At 38.4% G+C, this 20,158-nt stretch overlaps 2 protein-coding genes across 2 annotated transcripts in view; one reads left to right on the top strand and one right to left on the bottom strand.

Moving 5' to 3' along the window:
* Window positions 1-184, top strand: part of STRBP (spermatid perinuclear RNA binding protein) — an 85,096-nt gene extending 84,912 nt beyond the window's left edge. The window contains exon 18 of the mRNA XM_075520137.1: window positions 67-184. Within this exon, the coding sequence (XP_075376252.1) occupies window positions 67-134 (68 nt within the window). The 3' untranslated portion in view covers window positions 135-184. The remainder of the gene's footprint in view (window positions 1-66) is intronic.
* Window positions 185-1,350: 1,166 nt separating this feature from the next.
* RABGAP1 (RAB GTPase activating protein 1) overlaps window positions 1,351-20,158 on the bottom strand; it is a 69,475-nt gene continuing 50,667 nt past the window's right edge. Inside the window, exons 14-25 of the mRNA XM_075520128.1 lie at window positions 19,868-19,942; window positions 17,470-17,595; window positions 16,731-16,874; window positions 15,096-15,137; window positions 14,623-14,751; window positions 10,180-10,272; window positions 9,066-9,176; window positions 6,180-6,284; window positions 5,603-5,686; window positions 4,680-4,751; window positions 3,928-4,125; window positions 1,351-3,087 (exon numbers count right to left, since the gene is read on the bottom strand). Coding sequence (XP_075376243.1) covers window positions 2,965-3,087; window positions 3,928-4,125; window positions 4,680-4,751; window positions 5,603-5,686; window positions 6,180-6,284; window positions 9,066-9,176; window positions 10,180-10,272; window positions 14,623-14,751; window positions 15,096-15,137; window positions 16,731-16,874; window positions 17,470-17,595; window positions 19,868-19,942 — 1,302 coding nt within the window. The 3' untranslated portion in view covers window positions 1,351-2,964. The remainder of the gene's footprint in view (window positions 3,088-3,927; window positions 4,126-4,679; window positions 4,752-5,602; window positions 5,687-6,179; window positions 6,285-9,065; window positions 9,177-10,179; window positions 10,273-14,622; window positions 14,752-15,095; window positions 15,138-16,730; window positions 16,875-17,469; window positions 17,596-19,867; window positions 19,943-20,158) is intronic.

Genomic DNA, 20,158 nt, shown 5'->3' with positions numbered 1-20,158 from the left:
CTTGTGCTTATAGCAGCTCTGACTCAATGTCCTTTTTTTTTTTTTTTTTACCTTGCTTATTCATAGTCTTGAACATCTGCAAATTCATCTTCCTCATCTTAAAAATGACTTGCTTCCTTGTGTTTCACAAGTAACTGCACTTCAAAAGATGTGCATCTCAGCACAGGATCCATTTTTCTTAATTAGCTGTGGATATTTAGATGGAGTCAGATGTGAACTACATTGGTAATACTTATTTTCCAGCATCGAAATCCTTCAGGTAGGTATCTAAAATAATCCATAATGACTGGAAACTGGCTATAAAATGTTTCTTACAAAACGTTGTGAAGAAATTAGTTTCTCATTATGCATGTTACATGTCCATACTAAAATGGGGAGATTATGCTGCATGCAATTTTGAAGTGTTTACTTAGAGAGAGTGGAAGAGATCTGAACAATAAAGCAACTTTTCCCCTCCCTTTAAGTACCTCATTTTTGGAGGAAAGAGCAAGCTACACTATTCCTGGTCCCTTTAGGGAAGATAAGTGGATTAAGTGCTTTGGGCTCGAGTTGTTCCTTCTTGCCCTCTGCTCCCCCTTCCCATATTTACCTTCAAACTTTCTCCAAAAGTTGTAATTATTGAGAAATTGCAGAGCTGAAGTTACCAAGGGATGCACCTCTGTGAAAGACAAAGCAGCAAAGACTATGCACAACCTTATAATGCCATTCTCTTAAAGCAAAAGTATAGTTAAAAAACTGACAGCATGGTAACAGCCTCCTAGAGCACGGCTGCTTTTGGAGTCACCTTCGGTCGTTTTGGTGACAAAAATACATTTTTACTCCTTGTTATCTCCGCAGGACACACAGCTAGGGGAGCCTGCACTGCACTGTGACCCAATTAGTGCAGTCATCCAGTTGCACAGCTAAACCCTACGTTCAGCTATGACTAGAAGATCCTAGTGAAGGTGATGTGAACGACACTTGACCCCACAGGATTTGTTACTGATGATGATAAGCAGAGCTAGCCTACATTTATTTTGCAGATCCAAGCAGAATTTGGAGGGCCGTGGAAAAAAAAAAATGTTCTAAATTGGACATGTTTGAGAAATACTGAGTCACAAGCCTCAAGCTGCACAAGGTCATTTTTGTAGTTTCTTTTTTTCAAAGCAAACCCTAGATTTTATTATATAAAGCAGTGTTGGCAACACTTAGAATATGCAGTCTTTTTTAGCAAAGCCCTTTGCAGCATGACGATAGTTTCGGTCTTAGAGAAGCTTGCACATGCTACTGCTTCTACTTTAAGAGGAGAATTAGTTTTATATTGCAAAATATTCAATTAATTTCCTGTTAAAATGAAATGAAACAACAAAATAGTTATACAATTTTACTAGTTTATATTTCAATTCATAAAGTATACACACTGCAACTATGCTACCACAATGTCCACGCATCTAATATTGATGAAGTTACAGTATTTTTTTTTTTTGGTATTAAACAATAGAGATAATGTATGTAGTTAAGGAAAAAAGCTTGGACATAGCATGTTCTATTCCGTAGTTACAGAGTACATTAGCTAGCATTAGTACAGTAAACAAGAAAAAGGTAGAAATACAAAATAAACCAAATATCTTTATATACAAACCAGTGCCTCTTATTGTTACCAGCTTATACTCACACTGCACACAAAATTTATCCACTGATGCAATAGATACTTCAGCATAACACAAACCATTATAAATTAAAAAAATTACAAGGTGCAAAACTCCATTCTACAGCTTTCTGGTGAGAACTCAAGACAATCCAATGAATAAGAAATCCAAGCACGTTTAGCACCTATTAGTGCAACTGCATCGAGCGTGAAAAATGACCTACACAACCTCTGAACATGTTACCAGGGAAGCGAGTTGGACAGCTATAGATGCTCGCAGCTACACTCACGCAGTGATTTTTGCCTCATATATATCTCAGTTTATTGGTTCTTTGTCCCATTCATACCTATGTGCAAAACTAAATCCTGGAAGCTTTCTCAGAGCTTCACAGAAGGCCTGCTACAGCCGGGTAAAAACAAACAAACAAAAACAAAACAAAAAACCTGACAAAAAAACAAAACAAAAAGACTCAATTAAATGTCAGACCATCCACATAATTAGTATTTATTAGCACTCCTGGCATTGGGGATTTTAACGCTGTTGATATGTGGATCAAACAATATGACACAGAAGTGAAACGGAAATTTGCCAAGAATTCTGATTATTCTTGTCTAGCACTTAGACAAGTCTCCCAGCCTCAGGTTGTGAATTTGTTTGGCAGCCCATGCCAAAAAAGCCCAGAGTTGCATAGAATTGATTAGTAACAGAAAGAAATGCCAAACACAGAGACGGATGCTGCATCTACTAAAACAAAGTGGGGTTGCTCGACAGGAATGCTGAAATCATCCCCATTCATAAAGCAAAACATGTCACCTCCTACTCTCCATATCCTACCTCTGGGGACTGCTTTCTGGCACTGATGTAGTTCTTGCTAAAGTTGTCTTTTTTGTTGTTTGTTTTTTCCTTTTTTCTTTTTTTTTCTTTTTTTTTTTTTTTTAACTTTGTTAGTGACACTTTTCCTTTGAAATAAAATATTAAAAAAGGTTATAACTGTAAAAAAACCTATCATATGTAAACTTAACAATTAGGGTTTGGTAAGTTCTCGTACCTAGTCTGTGAAAAGCCTCCAGCCAGACCGCAGAATGGAGTGTTTCTCTGAAGAGCTTCAATCTAGCTACATCACCTGTTAAATATCAGTAGTATGCAGATCCCATGTCTAGCAATAAAACCTTTCTTGTGTTTCCATCCTCTTTATCACTGACCTATTGAAATCCTGACATGCTGTGTTTCTATTTTATTTACATTCTGGTCCTCTCATGTCACAGAATTAAACATCTGGCCAAGGAAGGCAACAAAAGGTGTTGTGTTAAGAAGGTATGTTTGACAGAACTGCTTTTCAACAAGTCTCTTTTCCTTGGACTCCAGTCACTGTTTTTATAGAGCTTATTGTTCTGTTGAACCATGTTTTCTTTGCAGCTTGTACTTCATTCAAAGCCAGCCCCAAATGGTGCTCCAAATCCTGCAAATGGAAGAGTAATTTCATTAATTTGTTATGTATTCACAGCACAAGGTTATATGAGTTAAACTTAGAAGGCTCTAGGACATCTACAATCACTTGGCCACTTTAGAAGTTAAACAAGTCTTACACAAATTAAAAGTAGCACAACAAGCTGATGAAGAAGAAGAAAAAAAAAAGCTTTGAAAAGCAAAACAAGACTTGTGTCATTGCCCCTAGTGAAACATTCAGCTTTCTTTAGTACATCGAAACCCTTTGCTTCTTTCCCATCTGAGAAGGAGCTATTCCCACAGGAAGCGGACTTTTTACAAACTAATTTTTATGTTTCTGTGAACTGACATACCAGTTTTAGGCTAAAAGAACAATGTTGTCATATTTTACACAAATACCTCAAATACCTGGAGTGCTTTCCAATCATGTTTTAAGAAACATGTCTAACATTTGTCACGTGTTACTACTTCACTTAACATTGATTGTGAGATAAAGAAATGCATGATTCAGTACTTTGTCAGAGCTTGGATTTCTTCCAAGAAGTTGCAGAAGATCAGTCAGTAACTACTGTACTGCACTGCAGCCAGGCAGATGTCTGGAAGTTGCAGTTGCTGGTAAATACAGTTCATGCTGTATTTGCCATATACATGCTAGACATATATCACGTACAGTTCAATTATTTTGGCTGCATACACTAAGTTTCAGACCCAATGTTTGGTTAAATAACCCATGCAGGAAATAGCAGGTTACAGTTTCAACCAACAGGATCTGTTCCAGTCCCTCTACAATGCACTCATTTTTCTAGGAATGGACATACCATATAGACTACAAAATGAACCTCCAAAGCGTTACCTGTATTTTACATTCTGCCTCCACAAGCTGCAACTTGGTCTGGGCCAGCTCAAGCTCCATTTCCCTCAGCTGGTTTTTCAGCGTTTCCTTCTCCTCATCGGTGTCCTCATCTGAACCATCCTTGGCAGAACTAGCAACCTTCACACGGCCTTCTTTATTGAAGAACTCCCGGCAATGCTCACAGTCATCCACTTTTTGCTAAAGCAAATACCTGATTGTGAATGCTCTCATCGAAGTGCTGGTGATATGATCAAAGCCTTTTCCTGCCTCTGCTCTGGAAGAGCAGCACAACGCGAAAGGGACCACTAATGACTTGCAAACTCAGGAACTTTTGGGGAAGCACAGCCAAGCAGGAACTCCTGCCACCCCCAGATTTATGGGCTCTGGAAACACTGCTGTATTTTTGGTAACGCTGTATCGCTACAATAATGGGCTCTCTACTGCCCACATGTTACTTTATGGTAAAAGACAGTCAGAGAATTCTCCTCCAGAAAAAAAAGAGCCCTCAAAAAAATTAACTGTTATTATTGCCCAGCATCAACATTAGTATGTAACCAATACAGCATGGGAGAGAGGTGACAGTTATTCATCTCTTCTCCAACGTCTCCCCCTTACGATCTTCTTTCCAAAACCTTATGTCACTAAGGAAATCTTTCAGCCACCATTTTAGTAATGAAATAAATTGTGTGCTTGCTGTTATGATTTTGCTAAGATTTAAACATTGTAGACTGTGGATCTATCTGGTCTCTTACCCGTATTTTCTCAATTTCAGCTTTATTTGCTGTTTGTTGCTTTTCCAGTCGCTCACTCAGCTGGGAACAAATCTGACAAGCAAAATTATGTTACCAGACCATTTATAAATGTAAATTTCCTCCCAAATGAATGCTAAAGCACAAATAAATGCTACAGGAATATTAACAGGGATAGTCTGAGGGCTCTTAGAAAGCCAGGAAAACTGGGATGCTGCATTAAGTTGTCTCATTGTACATATTCTCATTCTCTACATATTCTTCTATGCCCACAGGAAAAGGTGCAGTTTCAACATAAATTATTAGCAGTTTGGCCGTGCTAAAGGAGCCAGAAAAGGCTAGGAATAGCATGGCTCTTTTTGTTGCTTTTGGGATAAAAGAGCCAGGCAAGACAGCCAGAGTAGTAAAAAAACCAGTTCATTCCTCGAGACCTGTGTGATGCAGACTTAAGAATGTTTTGAAGGTTATGGGCCCACTAAAAAGATACATGAATTTGCTCCCTTGATACCTTATGATCAGGAGCTTGAATTCCAAAGCAAAATCTTTGAAAGGAAAAAGGCATCTTTTTTATTTCTTAAGTGCAGTTACCATTTGATTGAAGAAGGGAAGCTGGGAGAGAACATTTTTTTTTTAATCAGGTGAACCTTTGATATACAAGAGCCCATTTGAACGTTAGGCTGTAACCAAGGCTGTGGTGACTGATGACCTACAAATACCTACATCAGGGGGGAACAGAACTGACCACCACACATCAGGATCTCAGCAAAAGAAACTGCAAAACCAACCACAAGCTTCTCATTTAAAACAGCTAAAATGTCTCCTCAAATGCATGGCACAGATTACACTTATTTCCAGAAATCTCCTAAAATACCTGAGGAAGTCTTGCAATTTGATAGCAAACCACATCATCATTAAGTTGTGCTTACCTGTTTGTAGTCACCAATAATAGAGCTGTTCTTTTTGATCTCTGACTCTGCCTTATCTAGTTCCCTACGACACATTTCCTTCAGCTGCAGGGGGGGGAAAAAAAAAAAAAAAGTAAAGGGTTTATAAATTTGTAGAGTCTGAAAAATAACCAGGTGGTATTTCCTCGTTCTCCTTAACCTCACTGCTAGACTCTGCAGCAGGGAACAAAGGCCTAAGATCAGCTACTACATGCAGACAAGGAAAAGCTGGACTTTGGTGGCCATCATTGTTAGAAAAATTGACTAGCTAAGAGAAGAAAGTATCACAAAAAAGTGCTGACAGCTGAAGGCCTATACTGCCTCTCTGCGCAGCAATCTCTGGCACAGTCTGTGCCTTCGTGATTTCAAGTTAAAAATTCACTACCCTATGAAGCACCTGGCAAGAAAGCAAAGAATTCTGCTTTGCTGACGTCCTTTACACTACAGAAGAGGGACAAACATGACTTAGAACATTAAGCCCTTCCCACACTTGTCACTTTTTTTATTTTTTAATTTCTGTACTGCACAGAAATGTGAAAATGACAGAAATGCCCCTAACCTGAGCTGATTCTTCTTCTAGGCGCCTCTTTTCTTCTTCTGCATCAATCAGCTTCTGTTTGGTCATTAGCAGTTCCTTATTCAGAGCATCTGCCTTTTCCTCTGCCTGAAACACAAAGAGTGGAGTACAGCACTGAAGAGAGGCTTTCTTGCTGTGCTGATGCTGCTAGGCAGCCATGGGGACAGGCTCCAGTAGGACACAGCCAAGATTGCAGTCTTTTCTCATTAATAACGGTCTGTTCATTGTTATTAATAATAATAAAACTTTATTCTGAAAATTATTTTTCTAAAAATTACCATCTGCAATGGCAAAGCAGCAACAAATCAAAATTAACGAAGTATACCACTACACTCCATCACTCCAAAACTCCTCCTTGAATTCAGTGATTAGTTTTAGCAAAACTGGAGTAGGGATTGCTCCAAAGAAATCCAATAACAGAAATAAGTTTTGTTTTCTCATCCAGACTGGAAGGTGACCAACACATTTGGAAGATAACAAAAGGCAAAGAACAGCTCACAATGTGCAAGATCGATAAAAGACTATAACCAGCTTAGACCTAAGTTCAATTTGCAAACATTCAACCTTGCAATGAAAACAGAATTAATTAAAAATGCCTCTAGAACATTTTAAAAAAACCCAGAACTCTATGACACCTACCAATGGATGTGATACCATCTTTATTATGTCACCCAAAAAATACTGCATGAAAAAACTTAGCTGCCAAAGCAAGCATAAGAGTCAGCCCCTCTCTCCTTTCCTCCTTAAAGAAAAGACATGTCCCACCAGTCCATTTTTTACTGCGTTTTTTTAAGAATAAAGATATATTGTTGAAAAATCTCGGCCTCTTTATAAACCACTAAAAACTCTCTCTGCAAAGTTAAGACACCTTTTCCTGTCTTATACATAGCAATGCAGTACTTCCCAATAGGTGTATGAATTCTACATAAAAATAGATCAATAACTCAACTGATATATAAATCTTCAGAAAGTAGCTGTACTTCCCTTCAAAGGAAGAAAATCAAAAAGTGAATTTTAGTCCCTTAAAGTCCTGCTGATCCTTTAAAACAGATGGCAAAGGCAAAGAGAACATCTTTTTATTATACATGGTTTTTAAGCTGTTTTAAAGTTAAAGAAAACTGGGATGTGGGAGTCCAACAACAGTAGAAAAATGAAGCCTATTTTCTGGTCTAGTGCAAAGGATATTAAGGAAATTCTTGTATTTCCAAACGCTTTGCTTTGATCTTTTAGGCTGCAAGATTTCAGACAGGCCATGAAGGTATTAGAAAAGGTGTGTTAAACAATGTCCTTTGGTACTTTTCTTTCAGGACATCTGGCTAGTAGAATGAAACTTATCATTTCAGCAGCCAATTAGAAGAATTAATCAGGGTCCTAAAGTAGGATCAAACCTACCCATCTCCTCCTGGGGGATAACCCAAATGCTGCCAACATCATTTACCATCTTTGAAGGCATGACTATTATACATCCAGTGAGGCATATCAAAGATTTTGCTTAATTTTGTTCCCCTCTCAGCTTTCCATTTAAACAAATCAATGTAAAAGCATAACTGTGTCTCATGCAGGCTCAAGCAGCCACAAACAACAGTTAATAGGTGATACAAAAAGCTTCTCAGTACATTTTTTGCTGGAGTCCACCCTCTGAGTGCAACCACTGGGCAGTCTGCACAGCCTTCTATGAGCTATCTTTAATGAAGCGAAAAAGCATAGGTAACAGGAAGTGAACACACCAATGCTTTGTGAAAACCCTGGTTCTAGAACATACTTCTGATTCACAGGCTTTATCACAAAAGAGCAGTAGATGTAATAAACCTGAAAGTCATAAACCAAACCTCATTAAGAGCAACATTCACCCCTTAGCATCAACATTTACTATGCATATTTTTCCACAGCAAGTTTCCAGGAGACTGTGGGAAACCTTAAATTCTCTGAAGCAGATAAGCTGAAACATTTTAAAGCCTGTCAGCTCCTGCACTGTATGATTTTCAAAAGTCATTTTCCTTTGAGATTTCAGAAATGCACTTATCTTGGTACAGAACAAGACTGGCAAAACACGAGCACTTGAACTCTTCCCCTCATCTCCCCAGGCAGATAGACTAAATGCGTTCTAGCCTACCACGTGCACTACAAATGCCAGTATCTTTCTGTCTCTGCATGTCCTGTAAAAAAAAGCACATCCTAATAAAATCTCCCAAACATGAGTATGTAAAGAAGGGAATGGGACAGCAAGCTTAAAAAAAAAAAAAAATCCTATAACACAAAGCGAACCCGAAGTTTCCTCCTGAGAGCTCTACTGATATGGGAAACAACCCAGGATGATGAGTTCACATGGGCAGATTTCAACAAGCCAAATGGAAACCACAATAACATTTTAAGAGTTGCCTAAGGTGCCTGAGAATCTGATTCCATTGAGAGCCAGACTCAGACTTTCAAGTTTATTAGGCACTTTGCAAAAGCCTGTCTGCTGTGAAATCTTATTCATAAGAATACCAGTTGAAGGAAAACAAGAATACGGCATCCATGTTGTTATCTCTGTGACAATTCAAAGACTTGACTTAGCTCCTGCTAGACTTTCTTTTAATATACATAGAGAAGAAAGCAACTACTCAAGTACAGGCTCAGAACCTCCCCTCTCCCTCAAATTACTCTGAATGCTTTTCAGACTAATTAGTATTTCAGTCACTGGTCCTGTTTCCGGTGGACCTCTGACACAGGCCTATATATCATCAGCCTGCAATAAGGACACTGAGGAAAGAATCCTATACCACCCAAACAAAAAACACTCTATGTATCTCCTCTCCAATGAGAGGAGTAATGAGGAATTAGCCCTAGTACCTTGTCTCCACTAGACAGCATAAAGACATGTCTTACGTTGTCTAAATCTTTTCGCAGAGCAATCTTGCTAGTCACCAGTTCGTGGGCAAGATCATCATTTTCTTGCTCAAGCCTCATGTTTGCTTCTTGTAGGCGCCTGTTTTCACGCTGTGGGAAACAAAACAAAAGAAATCAAGCAAAGGGTCTTCCCAGGTGTTTGTCTGAAACACAATGCTTACTGTGCCTGAGCACAAATGCCTACTTTATACCTTAAGTATGCAAAGACAACTCTACCTGCATGAAATTCAATGACGACAAAACTAGCTAGCCATATTGTAAAGATGAAATAAATAAAGCATTAGCCTTGAGAAGAAACCACGTATAAATAACTCCGCTCAGCTGTTACTTGTTGAGCTACAGAAATGATTTTGAAGAATGCAATAGTAGGGGTGTCATTCCGCCGTCAATACCTTGCCAGGAGGTTCCTACAAGTACTGATTTTCTTGGCTCAAAATAGAATTTGCATGCTGGAAATAGGTGAGAGGAGGATCCTGGGAAAACCACTCTATTTTCTCCTATTACAACTCCCAGCACACAGACAGTTATTAAAGAAAGTTTACATAAAACTCTTCACCTTAATATATATAAAATTATGTATGTATGGGTGTGTTAATGTGTTACACATATGCATACATAATTTTCTATACAAAATTTATTTCTATATTATATTTATTTTATAAATAAAATGTTTATAAAATTATATACTTACCATAACATACATAATTTGAAATTAGGGAGAGGAGTGAAGGCAGGATTACAATCAATGGAAGGCAGAGTTATAATCAATTAGGCATTTTCTTTCTGTTCATGGCTTTTGGTGCAATCAACATGTTACACAAGTGCTAGAAATGGGCTCTAGTGAAACAGTTGTATAAGCCCAAATATAAATTCATACTATTCCTTTTTTCATGGTGAAGGTGGGCTCACAACAACCCCATCCTGATTAACATTGGCGATATATAGAGATTCATTTCATGTTCACATAGCCAATTCCCCTGTTGTATCCAAATTGGTCACAAAACAAAGAAAACAGCTCAAAGAAAAAGGAATCAAAGTAGGAACTTCCTGCAGGTACTGTGTGTTACATCAGACTGGAGTAGGTAAGTGTTACCTCAAATCTTTCTATAGGATCCTCCTGTTGAGCCTGCTGCTCTCTCATGGTATGATATTCCTTTTCATATTTCTTCAGCTTCTTCTGGCTAATCTAAATTAAAGCAGCCCATTAGTTCCTGCCCAGAACATCAATAAAAGAACACAATTCACAAAAGGTTATGGTACAAGCTTTAGGCAATTCCTGCCTTCTACAAAACACAGTTAATAACTTCACTCAGTTTTGAGTATCAAACCCTCAGACAGGGTCAAAAATTCTATTCCACTCAATGTAATGACAGAAGCATCCCTTCCTCTTATCCTTGTGTGGAACACAGAAAAGTTTTTGAAAGGCATCCACAGGAGCATCCTACCTGAGTTTTCCTTGGTGCTGCACAGCTATTTGATGCTCCAAATACTACAGTGGCTTAGCATAACAGATTGCCTCAAAACCCACAAGATGTGTTTAATTTTTGAACTAGCGTGATGCTGAGGTTTCTTCAGCTGCTTTTTCAGCTGTAACATTTATCATCATGCAGAAGTGTTTGGTTTACTTTACATGAGACTGCAAATGCTGAAAGGGCAAGTGCAGGCTCAGCTGACATTTCTGCTAGTGTCACTCAAGCTCAGTAGAAAACAGTCCAGTCCCAGAGTTGCCTAGGTGTCTCGGCAAAGCAGCAACAACTCAGAAGCACGTATGCTCTGTCCCCTAATGCTCCGGGATTCGGAAGGCTGGAATTCTGTCCTCAGCTCTGACAGATACACAATACTAGGGAAGTGACTCTCTCAGGGTCCCAGTTTCCCCTTCTGCGAGAAGGGAGAGAAAGGTGGTGTTGAATTCAATACCTTGTGCACAGTGTTCAAGTCCTGAGGGGCAGAGGACACAAGAGAACCTGTAACAGATCCTGACCAGCATCTTTCCTGGTGTCACCTGTCAGCTGTGCCATATGCTACAATGGTTTAGCAACGCAGACCATGCCAAGACAACTGCGAGTGTTTCACGTGCAAGTTAATATGCATCTAAATTAAATCTCTAGTATTAAACGTTGCTGCTGAACCTTTATTATTTCAGTAAACCAAATAAATTAAAAAGCTATGGCTATGTTTTCCTCCTAAAAAAGCCTTGTCTGAGAAACATGTTAAACAAATTTTACATGCATAAATGACAGGCAGAATGGAAAACACGTTTAGTTTCTCTGATCTTCGGTTTTATCATTAACAACCTCACTTGAAATGAGCTGTAGAAAACTGGTAGCCAGGCTCCCTCTAGTGAGAGCTGGACAGAAACATTCCACCGTACTTCAGCTGACATTTTTTTGGAGATGCCAGCCCATTTAACTGGAGCCAGTCCAGCCACATCACAACTGCAGAAGTTATTCTTACTAAGCACTCCAGACAAACACGCAGAGTATTAACCCTTTACTGACAATGAAGCCAGTAACTTCAGTAGATTATTTCAATGCCCTGCCCCAGCTGAAACAGTGCCCAAATTATGGGGTTTCATACACCGAATCTCAAGCTATGTGAAGGTTAGATCTTGAGAAGTAAGGCATCCAGCGATGTGAGAGAGAAAAGGAAGGAAGGCACACCACTGTATTTTCATCTTCTACTTTTCTGAGTACATTAAACCAGTTTTGCCTCTAGATACCAATAACGAGGTGACCCTGAGAAGATTTGCTATTGTCACCAATTCTGGACATTGGAGCCCTAGAGGGAACTGTGCCCTGGGGAAGTCAGCAAGGCCTTTGGGTTTGCATGGTGACAGAGAGCAGAAATGAACACTGAAGTCCCACCACATTTTTTCAGGGGCACAGGATGCAGCAATAACTCTGTTAACATTTGACTGCAACACTGAGGAGTGACTTTAAGAATCCAGTGCTGTCTCAAGCTGATCATTTACTGACCTCCTTTCCAGCAGAATGCTGTTGTAATCACAATGCTTTAGCCAGGCTACTTCTCCCTTCCTATAAATTATTTATTTTGACATCAGGCCCTTTCCTGCTCAAAAACATTTCCAGATACAGAGCTGGAGATTTCTACTGACAGCAGAGGACTTATATTTTAGGTCAAAGAAAGCAATTATGTGCAGCGCTCCCATCAGGGGCAACACACATGGATGTATTACAGAAGTGTTCAGCATCTGTGCAGAGCCCAGTAGTACAGTCCGTCCTTTCTCCATAACCTCCCATTTAAACCCCCCGAAAACACACAGCACTCAAGGAAGCAGTGGACAACCTTGCTGCGTACCACTCAGAGAAGACTATTTGCTTTAACTACTTCACACAGCACTGGGAATGCAGGGAATTTTGGCAGAGCGGGAAGAGGAACAAGTTGTTATTCGGAAACGTGAAAGGCAAATGCACTCATTACACATGATCTTAACCAGATGCACATGCAACGTCTAATCTGTGGCTAATGTTAAACGATTGGAGAGCTAAAATAGCTTACTTCATTCTTGATTATTCTGTAATTTCTACACTGGTTTCATATAAGATACGCTTGAACTCTATGCAGAATACTGCTATGCGTACCGGTAGTACCCCAGGAGTACAAGATGTCTTGAATGTTAACATACTAGGGAAGTTGTGTACTTAAGCACTGATGCTACAAAGAATTCCTCTACTGAATTTTAAGGAAAAAGGATACTTTGAACCATACCAGTGTATTTGACTAAAAATTAATCTACGTGAAACTGTAAAGGAAGAATCACAGCTTCCTTAAAATACACTAAATAAATTATCAAAGTTCCATTTTAGAACTCAATCGTTACATCTATAAAGAGGAATGAATAACTTCCAAACTGTAACTTTTTTTGGAAATTTCACTTTAAGGGCTTATTCCAAAGTGCCCATATAAAGCTTTAGTTACAATATTTACCTATTAGAAAAGCAATTCACTTTCAGCTGTGAGGAAATGCAATATTTGCTGTATATAACTAAAGTCTTAATATCAAAGGCTAGAACTTCTATTTCATAGAGTTATATTTAAGAAATAGGGCTTAGTGGGCAATTGAAATCTAAAAAAACCCCACAATCAAGCAAAAGAAACCTCCACTGTTTACCTCGGTAGTTCAAACATACAGGAGAGCTCACAGAGCGCTCTGAATAAATTCTATTCAGAGAACAGGAATTACTGAGATTAATTAATTTATGGGACAGCATCTCTCCAGTCTACAGTGCCCACTGAACTCTAGTTTCGATGTTTCTATTCTGTTCAAAAGAAGGCTCCTACAAGGACCAGAGATGACATTTTACTGACATGTGGTTTCTGTTACATCAGTCAGAAGTCTAATCATCATCTGTATTTCCTAAACATTGACTGTATGAACAGTTAATCAATGATTTGTGGGAGAAGACAAACGGCTGTGACGACCACATTAAAAGACAGTCTAGATTAGCTTGCTAGCCTCAAAACATCCTCGCAGAAAGCAGAAGGTACTTACAAAAGATTCATGTTCAGAAACATCTGCACACCAAGCACCGTACAGTACATGTCAGAGCTCTACTTCCAACCAGAGTGTCTTAGCACTTGTTTCCAGTCCCCAAAGAAAAAGCCAAGAATGAAGCCAATACCCCCCACATGGGCTGCTCATGAAAAACAATGCTTTTTTGCATTATTAAAAAACTTCAGCTAACTGTGGCAGCACTAGACAACATACAACTCAGCCAGCACTTTCTTTAATTTCATATAAACTAGACCCTCTTTTAGACTACAAAGATCATAACAGATTAACCTGTTATTCTCAGCTACCTGGAGTACAAGTGAAATAGTCTTGAATGGGAAATTAACTTAAAACACTTTTTGAAAAAGCGGCATACACCCCCCGCCATAAAACAATGACAAATCAAAACCTCGCACAGGGAATACATAAACCTCAAGGCCATTTCCCTAGCTTGACTTGTAAGAAATTTTAAATACCAAATCATATTCCTTCATCTCCCTAGAAGACCTGTAAATCAATCAATGCATTTTTAATGAGCTCCCTATTGCAGTACATAAATATCACATGCACCGACAATTAAAAATAGCCATCTTCTGTCTGAAAGATGACACACTGTTTCTCCATTATCTGCTCTTGTTTTAAATGAAACCTCCCCACTACCTCTTGATGAAAGATACTACCCTGTTTGCAGCTACTACCGGAGAAAGATTTAATCAAAGAACTGCAGAGATGTCTGCAATTATTTTGTATTAGTGCCATCAGTCATTTAAGTTTGTGTTTTGTTTTGTTTTTTAAGTAGTCTGATTTTTAGTAGCACTGAATATTACTTTCTGAAAGCCACTCTGTTTTTGAGTTCTCCAGGTGGGCCCACATCACTCTGAGAATCTTGGGGCTTTACTGTGTTTCACTGTAAAGCATCTGCAATGTATTTGCATTTGGACAAGCAAGTTGCAAAGTTACATATGAAGACAGAAATTGTACCCGTTAAAGATATGCTTGCAGTTGCTATCACCACATCTTTACCTTCATATTACATGCTAATTCCATCAGCTTTTTTGCATTTTCTTCTGAACGATATCTCTTGGGCAGTTGTACACGGAAGAATTTTAAAGCCCCTTCAAAGTCAGTCAGTAACAAATCATCCTTGGTAGTCTAGAGACAAGGAAAGAAAAACCAGTAACTGCAAAGCAGATTTTGTACAATTACTGAATTCCCAGAGACAATAACGCAACAACGGTTTTGTAAAGCTCCAAGAACATAACTACTTTTTAACCTTCTGCAAATAGCGTTTGTTTCTATTTCTGCAACCTTCTATTTCCCCACCACCCCACCCTCAAAAGCACTGTGCTGTACAGGGCATGCCAGACAACAGCACACGTAATACAGGAAGTTGTTAGCTTTTTAAAAGTTAAGCATAATATTTTTGTAACAGGCATCTTAATTTTTTATATTGTGCATGGTGATGCATAAAACACAATGTAATGTTGGATACTCACTTTTAATAATCCCAGTGCAACGTTAAAGATAACACTTATTCCCTGGAGAGAAAAATAATGACAAAATAAATTAATTTCTCAGTATTTATTTGGTGGGGTTTGTTGTTTGTCTAGTTTCTGTGAAAAGGACAACCAGGATACAAGGGTAACCAGGTGCTATATTAAATCAAAGGCCCGGAGAATGACTTTGCAAACAATTAGGAAAGTATCTTTACTGCATAGCCATTATAGGTAGCAAAACAATGTTTCAACACAGGTTTTACTATCTCCTTAGTATCTTGAGACTCTGAAATGATGAAGGCACTGTTGTGTACTTTATTTTATTTTTTAATGACTAGTCGGTCAGCTCAAGATCATTTAATTTTCATATAGCAACTTCTGAAAACACTGGATTCAAATGCAGCGATATATACATCAATATATTAAGTTCTGGTATTAAAAAACTGGGATAATTCATGTAATGAAAAATAAAGTGACTCACTTTAGGACAGATTCCCACATCATCTATTTTGCCACTACTTGTTAGAAGTGTTTTATTTATATTGCCCAATTAAATACAGTCTCTATCGTCAGTAGTAGCGTACACCTTAAGGGGTACCTTTGATAATCAAGACACATTGCTCATCGTCTTTCAAGATTCTGTCTGTCTTTTTCCCGCTAAATTATTCTTTCACTATTACTTTAAAATGATTAAAAAAACCCTTAAAACTTCACTATGAACACATTCACTATTTATGAATTGAAAATGTGTTTCTAAAACAAATAGAACTGATTTTCTCGATACCATCTGTTGCTTTCTATTACACTGGCACATGGACAAAGCAAGCAGCATAAAGATACAGAGGAAGGGTAAAAACATTGACCAGGAGATTTATAAATGCTGAAACCCTTCGATAAAGGAAATTCAGACAAACTGCCACTTCACAGTAACAACTGCAGATCCAGTGAAGAATGGATGCATAATGTTAACCAGCTTTGTAAAAAAGCAAATCATTAAATAACTCAAGGATGCTTCAGTACAAAATGTGATTTGTTCACTTATGTTAATAAAGTCTGACTCAAATTACACTACTTACCAGCATACTACCAAATATACTGTTCTACACATGTTTACATACAAAATCTCAGTGTAAAGGATTTTGCTCTCTAAATATATGCTGTGAGTGTAAAGAGACTTCAAGTTTCCAGGAGAAAGAGCTCCAAGCTTGTTAGATTACCAGCATGAGAGTTAGCTGGGCAATTTTATACGCAATGGCCTCCATGCAATAATACTCTAGGAAAAAAAATAAGTTATCATTGCATATAATACAGTTTAACAACAGAGGAATCCACATATTTGTAAATTAACTCTCATCCCACGAGCACTGTACAGAATCTCACATAGATTCAACAGTGTTAGAAGAAATAGGAGATTATAATCTTTTATATATATATAGACTCCTAATTTGTATCTTTAAAATGCTGAGAACTCTTTTTCACTGCAGAAACATAACACTTCTACACAAAAATAATTATCACATGCCAGCTCTGAAAGAACACATAGTAACAAGGACATGAATCAAGATAGTGAGAAACTGTTAAAAGTTGCTAGCAGTACAAGTCTCCAATTATAACATACCTCCAATTATAACATACCTCACATAAGAGTAAGTCAATAATATGGAAGACCATGTAGAGAGGGAATTTTGCAGTGAACAGGGTAAGGAACCACTGGGAAGCATACATGTGCGCTTCAAGGCTAATGTCCAGAAAGTGGTTATACAGATCAGGAATGTACTCCTAATAATAAAAAAACCCACATAAATACTGAAGTTAATTTATACTATTTTGGAACTGTAGCTGAAATCTCGAAGTAACACAAGTAAGGAGGGTAGAGTGACAAGCAGTGCAGCAAGGCAGGCTTCTGTACCCACCCACGCCTGACAAGACAGCTGCCCGACAGGCTAAAGGACCTTCAAAGGATGCCAAAGGCTTGCCCCGGCGTGGATGCTCGGAAGGACACTGTATCACATGCATGATGACTGCAATCTCCGAGCTCCCACCTTGGCAGGAAACCCAGCCAGTGGATGTGCTGACACTGCAAAGCCACTCTGCAGAGTGCCTGCAGCGAGCTCAGAAGTCACTGCTATGCCAGGCCATACGAGAGCCACTCCAACTGGTCAGACGTGTCTGCCTTCAAACCTGCTGCACACCACCAGCGGCATCAGACTGGTCTCGAGTCAACATTCTCTACTCTTAAAAAACCTCCCATATGGATAGTCCTCACTCTTCATCCTTACTAAGAGGTAACAAACACTATTCACATGTAAGATAAGTTGCTAGTTTTGAATTGCAGGCTCTGATCCATTCAATTCATGCAAGCTTGAACGCCTACCTGCATGAGGCGCTCCAGCTGATAGAACTTGCAGTGCAAATCTTCAAAGTTTTGTTTGAAAAGTTCCCTGAGTCCATAATCAAACATGATTTTGACCAGAACACTGAAAGCTTGCTCCTCAGGCATCTGTGAGAGAGGAAAGTGTATTTATCACGGAGCAATCAAATATTTCATATTGGTTCCATTTGCCCTTACCTCCCTTCTCCTCCCTCTTTACAGAAAGGCCAAATTGTCACTACTTTTTAATCTGGCCCTACCCAGTTTAAAAGTAAACAAGGATATTAACACACAAAATGAGGTCTAGTGTTGCAAATGGCATTTCATTCTTATTCTGTGGAATAAACCGCCTCTCAATTGCCTGACTAAAAATACATCTTTCAGACATCAAGACCAAAGCAGTTTCTTGGTGTCTTTGTTCCAAATCATGTCAGAAGCAGAATCCTACAGATTTTGAACAGCCTAACCCCTTGTCACCTACGTAACTAAGACAAAAGCAGTATTACTAGAGGATGTTAAACAGGATCTTTCCCTTATTCTTAACGGTATATTTACCTTTTTAAATGACATTAATACATTTGATGTTTATTTATTAGATGGCATGAATAAGAGAGACCAGTAACTGCTAACAAAAGTTCCACATATCACAACTCAGCATTTGTTTGGGAAAGTTCAATATCCCTTTCCTGCCAAAAACTGAAGAAACATTCATCATGGCTCGTCAGTGTTTAGACATTTTTCCCTGACATCAAAATTCAGTTTTCTTATTTCCATAGTAAAGTCTGACTTCAGGTCAATCACTTGTTCCTGTAAAGGACAGAACATTCATCTCAACTATTCTATTATTAATCTGCAGATGGAGTTTGTTAAAACTGAAAACTTTGCTGAGACATTCCAAACTGGTAGTGAAGGACTCGCAGAAACTTAATTTCCTTTTCTGCAACATTTCTTTTTAATATTTATTTTCCCTAGCAGCCACACTCCAAAGGCTGACTTCAAAGAGAATCAAATAAAAAGAAACTTATTTGAAATTTAGCCTTTTTAAATGCATACATCATTCCCAGAAGCAACAGCTATTGTTAAAGAAAGAACTCTAGAATAACGCATGGTTCATTCTCGACAGTGAGTCTCTCTAATGCAGCAGAAATTTAAAAAAATGGACATGTGACAACGAAAAAGCTAAAAGAAAGCATGTATGTTTCAGTAAAAGTGTTCGGTTCTATCAGAAAGTATCACCCTTCTTGATCTGATTCAGTGTAGTAATAAAGAATTAATTGCTCATCAAGTAAATATTTCAGATTACAGTTACAAAGAACTAAAAGGTTGTTATCATTAATCATTTGTCTTTTGTTTCAAAAGAATGGAGTTTACAATCTCTTCTATGTCCTCCATTGACTCTACAACATTATGAAAAATACTCCACTGAAGACCAGACTTCCTCTTCCACTGAAAACTGCAGAGAAGTCTTCATACCTAGTTCTCTCTGATAGCAACAATCACGAAAAACCAGCTGAGGAAAAGAAATCTCAAACACTACTGGGCTTAGGAACTCTGTTCAGTTTCAACTACCCGTGCTTGCAAGAGAAACACTGATAAAAGGCAGACATCACTTTAAAAAAGAACAGTCTATAAATAATTTGTACAGATTTCTAATCCTCTCATATTTCCCAAGCGTGAGGGAATCTAAAATTTTTGCTTCTGATATACAGTAACCATAAATCTCTCTAGCTTCTGAACACGCAAACAATTAAAGGATATTACTCTGATGAGATCAATCCTACCAACAATTAAGTTTAAAAAAGCATAATTCAGTATCTTTAAAAAAAAGTAAAATATTATTGTATCCTCCACTAACCTCTAAAACCAAGAAGCACAAAGGCCTACAGTGCAATAGCCCATGTAGGCAGCATATTTTTCAAAGCACTGAGACCTAATAAACTGACATCCCATCATTGTCATAAATACGCTTCTGTGTATACAAGACATATGGCAATTACCATCCATATTTCTGACTGATTCCAATAGAAACGTCTTCTAAAAAGCTTAAATCTGACCTTGAAACCCTTTAACAGAAATATTTACAGTGTTGTCTTATACACAAATTCCATGCCTACTAGTGATCATGAGTACAAGCCTGCAGAGTTTCGAAGGAAGGGGTCCTGAAACAGAACACAGCAAAATGAACGCCGACTGTAGACAAGACTCGTTATGACTACCACAGTAAGTTTTAAACAATGTACTCTTCTCTGTCTAAAATCACGTTATTACTGACCAACATTTAAGTGGGTATGTGGCCTGCAACCCTACTAGTTCAGGAGTTATCCATGCTTGTTCTAGGCAAGTGGAGCTGTATTTATTCTTAAGCTTAAAACAACCGGGGGGGGAGGGGACCACCACTTACATGTAGAAGCAGCACAGCAGCAAGAAACGACTGGCCTTGACAGTAGCCAATCTCTTCATCATAGACAGAGTAGGCCTAGAAAGAGAATCAGGACTTTACAGCATATCTGTCTCAAGCTACAAACACAAAGAAAACAAAACACTGCACTGAACATAGCTCCGTAAAATCTGCACGGGGTGCATCAGTTGCCATTCCAATGAAGGGATAACCTGTATGAAAAAAATCAGACTGTGATATATAGTGGCAGTGGCTGGTTACAGTGATGCACCAAGACCGCTGCAGCCTATTAAA

This window comes from Mycteria americana, chromosome 17 (assembly GCF_035582795.1).
Source record: "Mycteria americana isolate JAX WOST 10 ecotype Jacksonville Zoo and Gardens chromosome 17, USCA_MyAme_1.0, whole genome shotgun sequence".
NCBI classification, from domain to species: Eukaryota; Metazoa; Chordata; class Aves; order Ciconiiformes; family Ciconiidae; genus Mycteria; species Mycteria americana.
Note: the sequence above shows the minus strand (reverse complement) of the source record. Positions and strands in the feature narration are given on the sequence as shown.